Source organism: Nipponia nippon, unplaced genomic scaffold (assembly GCF_047370975.1).
Source record: "Nipponia nippon isolate SJK-2023a ecotype South Korea unplaced genomic scaffold, ASM4737097v1 scaffold_4, whole genome shotgun sequence".
Taxonomy (NCBI): domain Eukaryota; kingdom Metazoa; phylum Chordata; class Aves; order Pelecaniformes; family Threskiornithidae; genus Nipponia; species Nipponia nippon.
In genome coordinates, this window is record NW_028262358.1 from 33,081,211 (window position 1) to 33,096,392 (window position 15,182).

The 15,182-nt window shown below is 37.7% G+C and overlaps 1 protein-coding gene and 1 pseudogene across 1 annotated transcript in view; one reads left to right on the forward strand and one right to left on the reverse strand.

The window, feature by feature from the left end:
* Positions 1-15,182, forward strand: part of KIF6 (kinesin family member 6) — a 170,060-nt gene that overhangs the window by 118,330 nt on the left and 36,548 nt on the right. The window contains exon 17 of the mRNA XM_087775455.1: positions 688-743. Coding sequence (XP_087631581.1) covers positions 688-743 — 56 coding nt within the window. The remainder of the gene's footprint in view (positions 1-687; positions 744-15,182) is intronic.
* On the reverse strand, positions 1,601-9,835 carry LOC148053247 (adenylosuccinate lyase pseudogene; annotated as a pseudogene).

Sequence of the window (15,182 nt, forward strand, 5' to 3'; positions counted from 1 at the left end):
TCAATCCTTCTCAGCCTGCTTCTTGCTTGCTATTTCCATATCTTCATGTGGCTAGCTTTGGCTTTTATCGGTGTTTGAGCAGTAGCTGAAAGTCTGCATTCACATAAGGACTATCTATAGAAGAACAGAATAATTTAGTTTTGTCACACTTTCTTCTATTTCTGTTTGAGGGGTTTCTTAGTGACTGGGATGTACATTTTCACACAACACAAACAGTGATTGTGAGCAATACGCAAATTACAGGCTAAAATTTGAAAATCCCTGGTAAGCAGAAGTTCTAATACTTTCGAACATTTTGTTTTGACTTTGCTTGGATTTTTTTTTCTTTTACTGTTATACAGCTGTATGTTAAAACATTGCAAGTGATGTAGCATATTAAAATTAATATTGTAGTGTAATATGAATATTTAATAGAATCAAGTAATTAGAATTGAAATAACATAATTTTTAAAACTCAGAAAGTCAAATAAATTTGTTTCGTCTGTCTAGGAACCTCTTCGTTGCATGGCTTCTTTCAGAAATGGTTTCTTTTAGACCAGACAATCTTTTCTGATGGGAAATTGTGTCCAATTAGTTCTACTTACAAATGAAAAAGTAGTCCTGAGTAATTCTGTATATTGTTGTAAACAATTAGTTTAACTAGTCATTCTTTAGAATAATTTTGTATCATTATGCTTGCATTGACAGGTTTACCGAAGCTAAATGCCTTGGAGAAAAATTAAATCAAGTGAGAAATAAAATAAGTGAGTACATTTTAGCTTCATTTTACCTTTTAGCTGATGAAATCACAGCATTCAGAGGATATGGGAAGAAATCCTAGTTTCTAAAAGAAAAGAGTCAATGCATTACTAAGATTTCTAATAAGGTAAATTGTTAGCTGATGATGGCAGTAATAATTTTATGTACCAGTTTTGATTATTTCAAATACCATAATGTGAAAAAACAGCTCCCTTCTTTACTTGACAGGATGTCTGAAATTTCTCAAAAGGAGAAGTTAAGGTATTAACATTGGGTTTTCTGAATTTTATTTTGGGATAAAAGGATTAAAAAACATCATTTCAAATTGTCGTATCTATGGATTAAGGATTGTCTTTACCTATAAATTTATATAGTTTCTGATAAAAGAAGATTTCATTGTTGAATTACCGCTCTGCACTTCCTTTGTACAAATTAATTAGAGCAATTCTGAGGAGTGCCTCAGCTTGGTGGGGGGTTTCATCATTTTTTGCTTTAGTGCCCCAGCAGCATATGCTTGGCTTCCAGTTTCAGATTGTTCAAAGCCAAAAATCACCTACAGATACATTCAACCCCAAGCTAGGTCTTATCTGATCCTCCTAACAGCCGTTGATATGTTCCTAGTTGATTTCTGAGTTCTGTTGATTCCAAGCCTGTAGCTTCTTTCCAGGGCTATCCAGGCTCTCTGTCAGATGTGAAACACAGTTGTGTCCTCTATCCCTGAAGTCCTTGGAGATCAGATCCATGTCCTCCTGTTTGCACACATTCAGGTGAACCAAGTCTCTTCAAGCTTCCAGATACAGGCTGTGAGGAACTAGATTTAAAGGTAATCTGGCATCCAGGTCCAGTGGTGTAGACCTTGTTCTCAGGTTCTGTCTCCTTTCTCTTCGGGTGGCACCAGCACAGACATGGACAATGAAGTCATTGTCATCACTTTTTGTCTTGTAACAGCAGCTGACTTCTGGGAAAGGACAAAAATCTCATGGCACTTCTCACAAGTGTTCTGTACTTTCACTGTAGCTATGATTATATTCTCTGTGGTCACGAGTGGTAGCTACTGCCAGATTCCCCTCCCAATCACCTTCGGGTACACCACAAGTCCCTCAGAGATACTATGCAGTATATTTAAAGTTATGTCAGCTATGAGGAAAGCCTCAGCCATGTTGGCACTGTGTTTTCAAACCACAGCACAAAGGATGCTTGGAAGAGATCCAGAACCAGAGACATCAGGTGCTGAGCCCTGCTGCAGCAGTGTTCTGAACACTGGGTTGTTTCTATAAGACAACACTTCAATCAACCTGCCCTCTCTCAGTAGGCTCATTTCTCTCCGTCAGACTGGCCAGAACATAAATGTCAGTACAGAACTTGTGCATGGATGTCCACAGATTGGCCTATGGAAATAGAATTTCAATATCCACCTTGCAACTATGGGTCTTTCCAGTGTCTATATAAGCTCACTTAAATCCTGCCAAGTAGGCCTTTTCCCCTGGTAAACTTGGAAAAGTAGCTTAAACCTACTGTGGAGGACAATACATGTTATTCTCCAAGTAACAGGAAGCATCTCCAAGGTGAATAGGGCCTGCAGCTTTTGGGCAGCGGTGTGCACAGGTGCGAACATGAGCCATCACATCAGGATACAACCTCTTTTTCTCTGCTGTCATCTTGAAGTCCACATTGTCCTGATTTACTTCTGTCTCCCGGATTTACTCGTCTGTTAAATAGCCCAAGAGATTTCTGGGCCTAAATGAGGTAGAGCCAAAGTCAGCACTGAGTGTCAAACTTCTTGCTGAAGTTGAAATCAATTTTGGAGCAGGCATAGTGAACACCAGCAATAAGCAGCCACACACAAGCACATCTTTCTCAGTGTTTGGGGCTGCGACTGTGCTCCTTGAAGACAGGAGCCTAGCAGCCGCCTTACATACACCTTACATCTGTTGCAAATGTCTTAGGGGCAGAACAAATGTTTGGAGGGTGTGGGAGACAGTACAAGAAGTGGTGGGACACATGCCAGTCCTGAAGGTACCACTTGTAGTGTCATGTTGGGACAAGACCTGTGTGGTCTGTAAGTCCCTTGAGATTTGCAGGACTCTACTGTAGCAGCTCTCAGAAATAATTTAACAAAGCAATGTAGGTATAGCCTCTCAAGACTCTGTTTCCATGGTCCCAGCAAAATCTAAAAGAAATCCTTGGTTTGGACTGAATCGCTGTGGCTTTTTCCCCAGTAAGTTAGGCAAAACTTCTGATAGCTATAGTGCAGTAAAGTATGGATTTTGCTGCAATTAAAAGCATCTGTTTTCAAATTTGTTTTTGGTTAAGTTCTTCAGTGTTAGAACTGAAACAGTGAAGTATATTTGGGGAACATGAACAATACAAAAATCTGAGTGCATCTTCATATATATATGTAACCTAAAAAACCAAACTGATCCCTTGAACAAAACAAGAAGCTGGATAATAAATCAGTGATATTGTGCTGAACTTGACAATGCTTATATGCCTCCTATAGGAAATTGTAATAGCTTGTGGTCCACATGAATATTGAAAAGCTCCTTTAAGAATCAAACTAGAAATGTCTCCATAGTTCCAAGAAAAATTGCACAAAATTACACATTTTGCATTTGTTTTGATATACAAAGTGCAGTTACAAGTAAAGTGTTTTCAAATTGAAAATGAATTTCATTACTCTCCATTTTTTTTTATTTTGGTAGTAAAATGGAAACATATTATTTTCATTTAGTTTATACTGTAATTCTACTGTATAAGCAAAAGATTCCATCCATGTTGTATCCTTTTATAGCTATCCATATGCTAATCTATGCAGATTATGCAGATGTACACTACTTTGTGGATGGTTTTTAAACACTGATGTCTGAGGCTTGAGAGTGATCATATTGTATAGTCCTTCCTTCAATTCTTTCTTAACTTTATGCAGCGTGTGAAAACGAGCACTCTGGTTAATATAAATACAATATTTTATTCATCTGTCCTTTTCTCCTATCCAGCCTTCTTTTGATCATCGTTGTCAATAAAACTACCTATTAGCACCTCTCTAACAATTATTAAATCTTTGCATCCAGTATGACACTTTCTGGCTTATTCAGCTTAACCAATGCAGTTACACCAGTTTATATAGTTTAGCAGCCTCAAAGAATTTTTCAGTTAAGTCTATCTCATCATAGCATACATACTCAGAAGACCATTAAAGATGCTAAGTAAGGTTACTAACCTGCCAAACTTTTACTGAAAATGTGGTAGGAGAAATGAGAGTCATCTGCAGCCTGCAACTACATCTTTAATTTACTTTTATTGTTGTTTTGGTTTTCTTAAGCATTCTTGGCTGCCTTGTTGTGAACAATCAAGAACAGATCCCATCAATATCAGTTTCTGTTACTTCTAAGCTACACTTAATAGTGTAAAACTATGCACCACAGAGGCCACAGAGCCTATTACATGCAGTCAGATTATATTTTGAGATAGTGACAGCAGTTAGCTGTAACTTTTGTGTCATAAATACCCTTTCATTCTGTCTTTGGAAATATTAGTGTTTTGCAGTAAAAAGTACACAAAATACTCCAACCACTTCTCAATTACACTAGCATTTCAAAAACATCAGGAAGTTAGGGCTGGAAAAAGAAATTTGCAGTAAGATTTTCATGGTAGGCTTTTGCTGGTGTTATTGCTTGCATAAAAAGATTAAGGAAAACAATATCTAGATGTAAGCTGGAGTTTAAGTGTAGAGTGACTATAACATCAGAAATGAGACATTGTGGCTAGCATGCCTCTTTGCTACGATACCACATATTCCTGGATTCTATCTCCTTTTACGTTTAATAGCACTGCAGAGAATACAGAGATTTTTAAATTATTTTTATGGAAAATAATATGTATGTCTTAGATTTTTCATAATGCTTACTTTTGACAATGATCTCCTAGAAATAAGAAGGTGAATTTTATTGTAGGATAAAAATTGTCTTTTTCTGATACTTTAAAAAAAAAAAAGAAAAAGGAAAAAGGTGAAGTGTTTCTAAGCTGGCTCATTTTAGTGATCCTGTTTACTGCATTATCACACAAACTTCTGTATAGGCACAAATAAAGGAGCAGAGGGCTTTGGTGCAAGCATTGAGGAGCATTTCTGTTTGAAAGTCAATATTCAGCATAAATACACCATCAAAAGGCAGAAAAATGAGGTATGGGTTTTGAACATGTAGATACGTCTGGACTGGTTTGAGTGAACTATTCAGAATTGTTTACATATGACTGGAGAATGTACCCAAAGACTAGACTTTAAAAGACAAATAGAGAAAACCAGTATAAGTAAAACTGGAAAGAAATAACTGAGAGGTCAGGAAACTAATGAGAACTCTGTAACCAGCATAGGAGAACTGGAAAGTGGGCCAGCACTGACATACAAGTAAATTTTTGCCTTTCTAGTCCAACATTAAGAACTTTAAAAATGCTTATTTCACTGGCTAAAAAGAAACAAAGGGTTATTTTCTTCTGAAAAAACATGTTGTGCCACTGCAAGTATTTTTGTATTTTATCATTTTCAAAGAGTTAGGGTCTCTACCAAGACTTACTGAAGAAAATTAGATGCTGAAGCAAAGGTTTTGATTTCAGAATAGTGAAGGTATAGAATTTCTTCTTGCAAATAAATTGAGTGATTGTGCCTAGCACATTGTGATGGGTCAGCCTTGGCTGGCTGCCAGGCACCTATCCTGCCACTCTCTTGCTCCCCTTCCTCAGCAGAACAGGTGGAGAAAGTAAGAAGAAAAAGCTTGTGGGTCAAGATAAGGTTGGAGAGATCGCTTACCGATTACCATCACAAGCACAACAGACTCAAGTTGGAGAAAATTAATTTATTTTATTGCCAATGAAAATAGAGTTGGATGGTGAGAAACAAAGACAAAACCTCTGAAGTCAAAACTTCGGTCCTTATCAGGGTTAGCAGGAGTTGTATTTCTAGGACACTGTTATCAACATGGTGGTTTTACACCATTACCAAGAACATTCTGTGTGGAAGGATTCTGACAGTAAGAAGTCTACATCTCCACAAACAGCAAAGCATTAAATAACAACAAAAAGGCCCAACTGGTACTACATTGATTCCAAAGCAAATTAGAGTTGAGGGAAATAAAAATACTGTTTTCAGTGTAAATTCAATTGATATATTCATTCAGAATTTAGTAACTAAAAAAGTTGCCTATATACAAGAATGTGCTACATGTTAGATGCGTTTAAGATTAGTAAAGATTTCCAGTTCATCCCTATAAATGTCTGTCTATTTTGGGGTATTTATACCACTATTACATTTAGTTTTTTCCTAAAGGAAAAAAAGCATATTAAATGGTATTTAATGCCCAAACGGAAGCAGCTGTTGTTTTTAGTCTGTCCAGAAATCAGCTAACGTTATGATTGAAGCTGGGAGGGGAAGGGCAAACTCATGTGGGAGTAATAACTGTGTGAGGAAACAGGCACTCTCGGAATGAAAAAGGGTAGGTGGGTGGATTATGTACACATGATGTTGATGATGCAGCTATACCCACAGGAATGCTGAGATGTTGCACTGCTCTGCCTCATTTCAAGCTTTGATTTTAGTGCACAAGATCATAGGGTACCAAAGCCAATTCTAATCTTTAGTGAGGGCATGTCCTAATATTGCAAAGCAAGATTTTTGAAGAGTCTTCATTTAATTTGCATGTACATTATTCAAATAATTCACCTTACGTATCACAGTTAATAGAGTGCTACAGTGAAATGATGAGGACTGGAGGAGAGTGAGGACAAGACATAGGAGTGCTCAAGGGTAATGTTGACTCTGACTCACTGCCTTGTACCTCGCACTGTTAATGCTGCGAATGCAAAGTTAGATGTAAAACCTAATCAGAACCTAAATAATGTAAAACCTGAATATATAATCACCTAGAGTACAAGACTCTATGTACGTATACATAAAAAATTATTTTGTTATGGTGACTCTACCTCCCCATGGAGATCAGCCAAGTAGACCTACTTTTAAACTCCAAAGTAAGAATATTTTGTGCAAGGTCTTTCTTTATACCTGCACAACTTTATGAAGGGAACTGATAGCAACCTTTTTGCATAGATAAGAAATGAAATAAGATGAAGCGATGTTTTTCAGGAAGAGGTGGTCTGAGAGCACTCTCTTGGCTATGTTGTATATCTACATTGTTTTAGCTTCACATGCAGGCAATAAATTACTTTGAGAAAGGAGAATCAGGTAGTTAAGAACTAGAATCCCAAAGATGATATTAGGAATGTTATGCATGTTTTAGGCCATGATTATATGGACTGAAAGGATTAAGGGAAGTCATGCATGAGCAAAAAAACATTTTTAAAAATTTTGCTGAAGTATATGTACTTAGGAAGGATAGAATTTTTCTGTTGAAGAAAAATTCCATGCTTTACATGGAATGCAAATGAAATTAAAATGCTGTGATGATTTCCTATATGAAAAGAAAATTAATCAAAATCAATGTGTTGCTTTCTTAAAGCTCAATACTGTTGGTCGTATTATCTGTTGATTTTAAATTAATGTAAATATCTTGAGTCAGAGACATTAGCCTACTGGACATTGTTTCAGCCATGAATGAAGTGAGGCTAAAATAAGGGAGAAATTACTCTGCTTTGACATGCATTCCATTCTTCAGTGTAATATTCTGAGATACTTGTTCTTTTATGGAAATAAACATTGAGACTTCATAGCTGCTGATTAGTGTAATTCACTGTTCTAGTTTAATTCCAGAAAGTATCAAGTCCTTACGCAGACTTATATCTGATATACACGCTCAGTGAATTTTACTGGAAATTACTAGTGCAGAAGAAAAATGTCAAGACTGGATTTAAAAAGGGATTGAGAAACTCTAAGAAGAAAGGTTACATTCCACAGGCAAATCTGGTTCAAATGACATGCAAAAAACTCATAAATAAATGAATTCAGTATGCAGATTTAATGAACAGATAACTCAATAATATCATTCCATGGCATTTCATTTTTCAGGTAGTTTAGTATGAATTGCTATTCTCAGCAGAGACATTTAAAGTCCGTGGAACTTGAAATCTTGAAATCCTCACTCAAGAAAAACTCTAGCTGAGGTCAGTTTGAGTTCTACTTGTGTAAGAATTGAAAAGAAAATTCTGAAAAGATTTCCACATTTGGCTTTATTGTTTTCGTTGATAAAGGGCAAGAAGCATTAGATATAGTAGTAATTGTTTTAAACAGAAAATTAATATCGCTTATACTGTGAAATATATTGCAATATAGTCCACCTTTGAGGTCTCCAAAGCTGCCTCCTTGAACTGCATTCACAATTTCACCAAACTTTATACCACTGAGGCTGCTCAGCCGCCTTCTGCTCTTGAGAGCAATCCATTGTTGTGCGCTCAGCCAGTCAGTTTAGGACTCTCCTCTATTTAAAAGGTGGCTATCTTTAAATTTTCTTGTTCCTGGTCTTCAGGAATGATACAACAGATATGACGTGGTCTTTCAAGTGCTTTTTCTTATTTTACAAGCAAGTGTTTCACCCTATGGAAGTGTTGTATACTGCCCTTAAACTTTACACTGAGTTCTGTGTCACAAGAGACAGAACTTGTAAAAACAGCAAGAGAATTTGCTATTTGTTATTTATCTTGTTCTTTGATCAGGGTCCATTCTTGATGTGGAAAGCTCCCTGAGAACCAAGCATTAACATATCCATCAATACTTGACATTAAAAACCTCAGGGTCCCAGATTTCCTTCACAGACAGAAATCTGAGCAGTGCGGTGAATCTAACGTGCTCAGGATAATGCTGAGTATGTGCAACTGGGCACTGGCGCAGCACGTACTGTGCAACACATCCAGCACGTTCTGTAGGTGTCAAATGTCCTGTGTGTGCCCAGCTAACTTCTACAGAGCCTGCTCAGTGTCACTCTGTGTGCATTCTGCGTGTACAATGATTTATGGGTCCACGATTTCTGGCTGCCTGGCAGCTGGACTGCTCAGTACCTGGGAAATTCTAGATGAACAGCCAAATCGGTGATCTAGAACAAGCTGAAACAGTAGCTTACCATGAGAAGTAGGAGATTTGGCAAGTACACATCGGTGTAGACTGGAAGCTCTCTGAAAAAAAGAGATTGCCTGCCTGCTGCTTCACCACTTCTGTTCCAGCGCTGGGATATATACAAAAATAAAGTCTCAATAGACTTAGCCTCCACTGATTTCTTCTCTCCTGGGAAGCTGCCTGCATGTTGCAGATGTCCTCTGCCACTTAACAGAGAGCCAGTCTTGGTCTCAGGACACAACAGTTGCGTCAGAAAAAAGGAACACAAGTAGTATTTCTACCATATTTAATCTCAGGTGTGTAACTATGCTGTTTACTCCTGAGGGATGTCACTTATGACTAACATAACAAAGCACATTAGCCCGGCAAAACCTGCAGCCATCTGTGAGAAAAACAGAAGAGAAAACAGGCCATGGGGACAAACAGTCCCCCAGATGTAATTTCCCAGCTGGGATGTTATTCAGTGTGGCCCAGTGCCTAGAAGCCCCGGTCTGTTTCTGATCTCCAGGTCAGTTTCAAAGCAGTTTTGTAATAAAGGAGGCTTGTTTATGTGTCCACCAAAAATAGCAGTAGCTGTTAAAGCTGAAGCCATTCAGCATGGCTGACAGTCTTCAGATCTTTCTCCTTAATTTCTTTCTCCTTAATTTCTTGGCCCAATTGTTTTGCAACCTAATGCTGAAAAAACATACTTCCTATGTGTGTTTGTTTTGGAGAAATATCTAATCATCATGCCGTTATGACTGCAGTTTTGGAATCTATTTTTTAAATGTTACATTTTGATTTTTGGAAGCATGGAATTGAAAACACAGAAAACCAGCTGAGTTTCTGCAGCTTTTATTTTCTCAACCACCTTGTCACCATCTGCAGTTTGTTCTCTGTTAGAAATGTGATTTACTTTGCAGGATGCTACATCTAATTTTTCTGTTTGGTTACAACTCCTTCCATTTTAACTTATTTCCTTCTTTCCATGCTGAAATATAACTTACTTTCACCCTGATTCTGTTCAGGTTCTTTTTCTATTGATGCCCAGCTCACTTCAGGCATGATTTCTATGGCTTAGTTTAGCCAAGGATCTGTAGAGCACAATATAAAAATGCTGTGATCTCTCACAGCACCTTTTATAAGATCTCTCTCAAGGTGCTGTAATGCAGAATAGATGTCATACATTTCCCACAGGCCTGGCAGATAGCTACAAAATGGTAACTGGTTGCTACCATCTTGGGGCAGACTCAGTGCTGTGATGAAAGTTTTCACAACCTATTTTCTTGTTCTAGGAGCAGCCAGTTGGCTTGTAATATAAAGCAGAGAGTGACAGGAATATATTTTTCTTTCTTGCTGGCAGTTCAGTGAAAGGCTCATGTTAATGAATTTTTTGTTTCTTACAGTGTTCATAGTCAGTCAGAGTAATCAATTAACTGCCTTGTTTGTAATAAACAAATTGTATTTTTGATTTACATGAGAATTTGTTCTTAGAATCTCAGAAGTCCTTGCAATGTGAGCAGGGCTCACGTTGTGCTGGAGTAGTGCAGTTACATTTGTTTACTGTAATGCTTAACACCCTATGATTAGGCAATGAATAATAAAGTAATAATTTTAGCTGAATGAGAGTCCCCAGAAAACTGATAGTAAGATGTGCAAACCAGGAGAAAAAACAGATACGAACATAAACTCTATTGTAATAGACTGTAAAGCATTACTGTGCCTTTCTGAAATCAGGAGAGACAATCCATCTTTGCTATACTTACTGTAGGCAATGTAAACATTATAGGCCTAACTCTTGTCTCACTTCAGAGGTACACCTAGATTGATGGCAGCTGTAACAGAGCTGTCTGTTCTGCTACTGCGCCAGCATGGGGTCATGGCTTGGGCAATTGTCAGAGAAGATGGAAGGAAAGATGCCATTGCTATGTCTCTGTCAGTCCTTAGCTGGCATAGGATTTGTCTTCCCTGCTTTGTTAGAGCTGAGACTGACGAGAGAACCAGAGAGCCCTAGCAGCTTTCTGGCAGCCTTTCTCCTTTTTCTGCTCCTCCCTATAAGAAGAGGATACCATCTTCGGTAATATAAAATCCTCTTTGCAGCAGCACTTAGGAAACTTATTTTGGAAGGTACAAGTCTTTTGGCTTCATGGGGCAATGCATATGTTTATGCCAATGCTAAATATTGTCCATTGTTTCAGAGTAGCTTACATATGTTTATTTTTACTTTCAAACAATAGGCAGTGCCCCTGGGTGACAGTGCATAGGCTGAATGGGTCCTTAGAATGAGAAAACACGATTTGTCAAATGTCTTATTCAGAAAATACCAAACTGAATGAATTCATTTGAAGAGCTCTATTATGCTCCCCTGATGTGCTATTCTTTAAACAGAGGAACCTTATTAGTGTAACAGTCACTCCAGGCCTAAGATGTTAATGTTTTCTTTGGATCTGTGTTGGAATCTACATATGTAGGAAACATTTTCATTTTCTAATTATTACAAATGATGTTCTGTTCTTTAGAAACAGAAGTATTTTCAGGGGAAAAAGTTATGCTCAGGAAGAAACCAAGTAAACACTTTTTACTTAAGGTTTTCACTAGAATAACTAAAAGCAAATGGACCAAGCTCATTGGATTTAATCAAGCTATGAACTGCCATGACTATAAACTTGGAAAAGTACCTCTCAGTAACAGATTTTCTGCTTGTAGGCTGTCTACAGACTGAGAATGGGTAGTCATTGCTGGATTTCTACACTGCATTTTGCAGTTTTATTACGCTAATAAGTTCTTCAGTCAGTCTATTGAATTTGCTCTTTTAAAGAAAAGATGCTAGGTGATAGTTAATGCTATATTATAGGGTTTTTTTAAATCCTACAGTCTTTTGTACAAAACGTTTTCCTTGATCTTGTCTGTCTTTAGTACTGGATGGCCTGAGATCTTATGAGTGAAGAATCAAATCTTCAAAATCTAGAGAAATAGACCTTAGCTTATACTTATACCTTAAATATATACTGTATCTTTACTGGAAGCTATTTCAGATTTTACTCGGATGCTAATACGTGTCTAACAGTCAAAAAGCCATATCTCAAAGGCTTGGTATATATATTACAAGTAAAAGAGCGTTAAAAAAATAAGTCATACTTATTCTCACTCTGACCTTGTTTCCATCACCCTGAAACCTTGACGTGCCCTCAAAACATAGTAGCATATCTAAGCAGCTCCAGCACCATAATTTTTTTAATTTATTTGATTTTTAATTTTGTGTCATATCTATCAGATTCCTAACATCAGTCTAAGTATGTCTCATCCGACCAGAAGTCACACAGCAATATGAGCTCAGTTCCAGGGCAATCTCTTGGGTAAGATAGCAAAATTTTAAAAGGTTGTGAAACTGAAGTATATAGTGAGGCCTGGAACTCTATACTTAATTTTGTGTTGGGCAACCCTGGCCAGAAAAAATATCACAAAATGAAACTAGACATCACATTGTTGCATAGAAACATGAAGGCAGTATTATAACAGAAAATAACCATGTCTGTCTTTGACTTTGTCTGTTTGTGCTTTAAGACCCTTTATTTTTTAAGCTCCTTAAATTTGGACATTTAACAAAAAAGAGAGAGGACCTGTTTACAAAGCTGTTCCTCTGACTTTATTTTCCCTATTTGTTCTCTTCACATTAATTCCTCAGAAATAATCAAGAGATAAGCTGCATTTAGTCATATGAGCATCCAGAGTACTAAATTCACATATTATGATTCCTTATCCATATGGCATTGCTTTTCAGCCATGCTTTTTGGGCCAGCTCAATATTTAATTCATGAACAAATAGATGTGATAAACAACAGAACAACAGTTTCCAGATGTGCATCATTTCTGTCTCTTTTCCAGCATATGAAAAGAAGATAGATACACAGAATATTTGTTAACTTTGGACAACACCTAAAATAACACTCTGGTATCTAAGGTATAGCTTAAATGAAATTTGGGCACCTAAACTCTAGCTATCTAGGAAAAAAAAAATATTCACTTTAATTCGAGAAGTACAACAAACTGCCTTCGCTAGTGCATGCAGAAGCACTACTTTATTGACTGATCTGCCTGTCTCCGACCCATTGAGAATCCAGAAATGATGTGTCCTTCTGCCGAAGTCTCTTGGAGTGTGCTTGCTGCTAAACATCCATGCTTGGCTAAAACTTCCTGGGCAGTGTTGGGTTCAACTTAAAAAAAAAACCCAGCTGGGTAGTGCCAGCCAACCTTGGGATGATAGAATAAAGGTCTGAGCATTTGTTTCTAAATTCAGAAAGCATCCAGGTTCTGAGTTCCAGTTTCAAAGAGATGTTGAACTGCAGTCCAGAGCTTTTAGTGCTTTCTGTTGGTTATCCTAGATATCCCAGTATTGTGTATGCGGACTATTAGGAAGTTATGTGCACTAGCCACTTCCCATACTCCACTTTCTGTGGAAAGGAGTCCTGTGCCTTTGGGTGAATGGGAGCTGTGGTACGTGCTAGCATTTCCCTCATTTAGATAAATGGGACCTTGGTGAACACCTCAACAATTAAGGTCTATGCAGCCAATGGCAGTCTGTACTTAGAGGAAGAGAGAGATCCAGAATGCTGTCATCAGAAAAATTAATTCAGTTTCTGTACAGTTTTTCTGTATAGCCCTACCAAAGCATTTTTTTCTGTACCAGCCAGAAGGTATGGAAGGCTATTAGAAAAAAAAAATGTGGGATAAAGAGTGCTGTGGAAATGAAGGCCAAACAATGAACAGTTACAGGAATGCCCATCAATCAGAAAGTGTAAGTAATCATCTTGTGAGAAAAAAAAGTATGATGTAATCTGGCCAGAACTAACGAGAACATGTAGGAAATGGGGAGGAGACTTAATATGGAGGTTAGAAATAAATGCATAGAAATGGGGACAGAGTTTAGAGGACTATATATTGAGTAGCTCAAGGAATAATCAGTGAAGTCAAATACAGTGTCATCCTATAGCAATGAGTGACAGACACTGCTGTCTCATAAGCTTTCTGTCTGTAAATTTGATCATGCTTGAAGGTATTAAATGTGTTGATGAAAACTGTGATTGTCTCGGCTGAGTATGGCAAGGAAGGGAACATGCCCCAGTCAGATATTTTAAATAGTAATCTCAAAATTCGCAGTATCTTACATCAAAGTAAAATGGATGCATTTGAATCTCTGATATTTAAACTTCAAAAAATGAGAGTATGTTGGGAAAACTGTGTATTTCCAAGTGTGTTTGTTCATGTGTTGAGGTTAGGCTGTGGTTTGCAGTTATGGATTTGGTGTGAACGTCAGGATTGTGCTTCCAATTCTGAACCTGTCATCTTTCCTGGGGTCTCTGACTGATGAGTTCTGCTAAACATTGTCAGCTACCTTGCTCCCAACGGTCTGCCCCATCTCTTTGCTGACAGTTACCATCTCCAATCCTTTCTTCCCAGCACAGCTGGCAAAAAGTATTTACTAATATTTCAGACATTCTGTTTGACTCGATGATAGTGTCACGGCTTATATTGCCAGTATGCTTGTGCTGAGATGCTAAGCTGTGCTGGAATGGCCAGAACGCAGGCAGACGTTTGCTTCTACCCGTTCTGCTGTGGGGGCAGTAACCTTTGACAGCAAACCTTGAGAAAGGAGAGAAGGGAGAGGGAAAAGGAGAAAGGAGAGCCAGTAAAATCTTAAACCACTGCAGATGTTTCTGCAGTGAACAAAAGGCAGAAATCTGCAGCAGCAGGTTATACTTTACAGTATGTAACGTCAAGTGTTGTCATTAATATATTTTTAATGCTGATGAGGGCTGTATTTCATACCTTGAAAAATGTGTATGCTATAGTCAGGAGGCTCTGAGTGCTGCAATAGAGGATATTCTTTCCTGGTGCCTCTGAGGACTTTCTCAAAGTTAGGACTTGTCTGATTACATGGGAATTTGGCCAACCATGTATCCCAAAATAGAGCATTTGCATCAGAAATAATGTTGAGCCAGGTTACTGGTGCAGACTACTTTGCCCCTGCATGTTGTCCTAATAGAGCCGATTTACATGTTTTTGCCATTGGAGAAGTACAAAGGTTTCAAAGAAGAGTCAGAATTTGCCCCAAATATTTCTCTGGATCAGAGGAAGGCTGAACAGTTTGCCTGCTCTTAGTGCTATAGGATTTTGACTTAGAACACAATCTTTTTTTTTATTCCATGACTTTTCTTGTCAGATACTTTTTATCATAGGTTGTGTTTTCATACAATTTCAGCACGAGATTTTCAAAAATACCTAACACATCTGGTAAGATTTCCAATAACTATCTCTGTTTGAATAGTCTCCATTTGAGAAATTAATCCATTCAAATATCTTCATTTGGGTTCAATGTCTCCTACTTTCAGAAATCCTTTTTGAGCTGTTACAG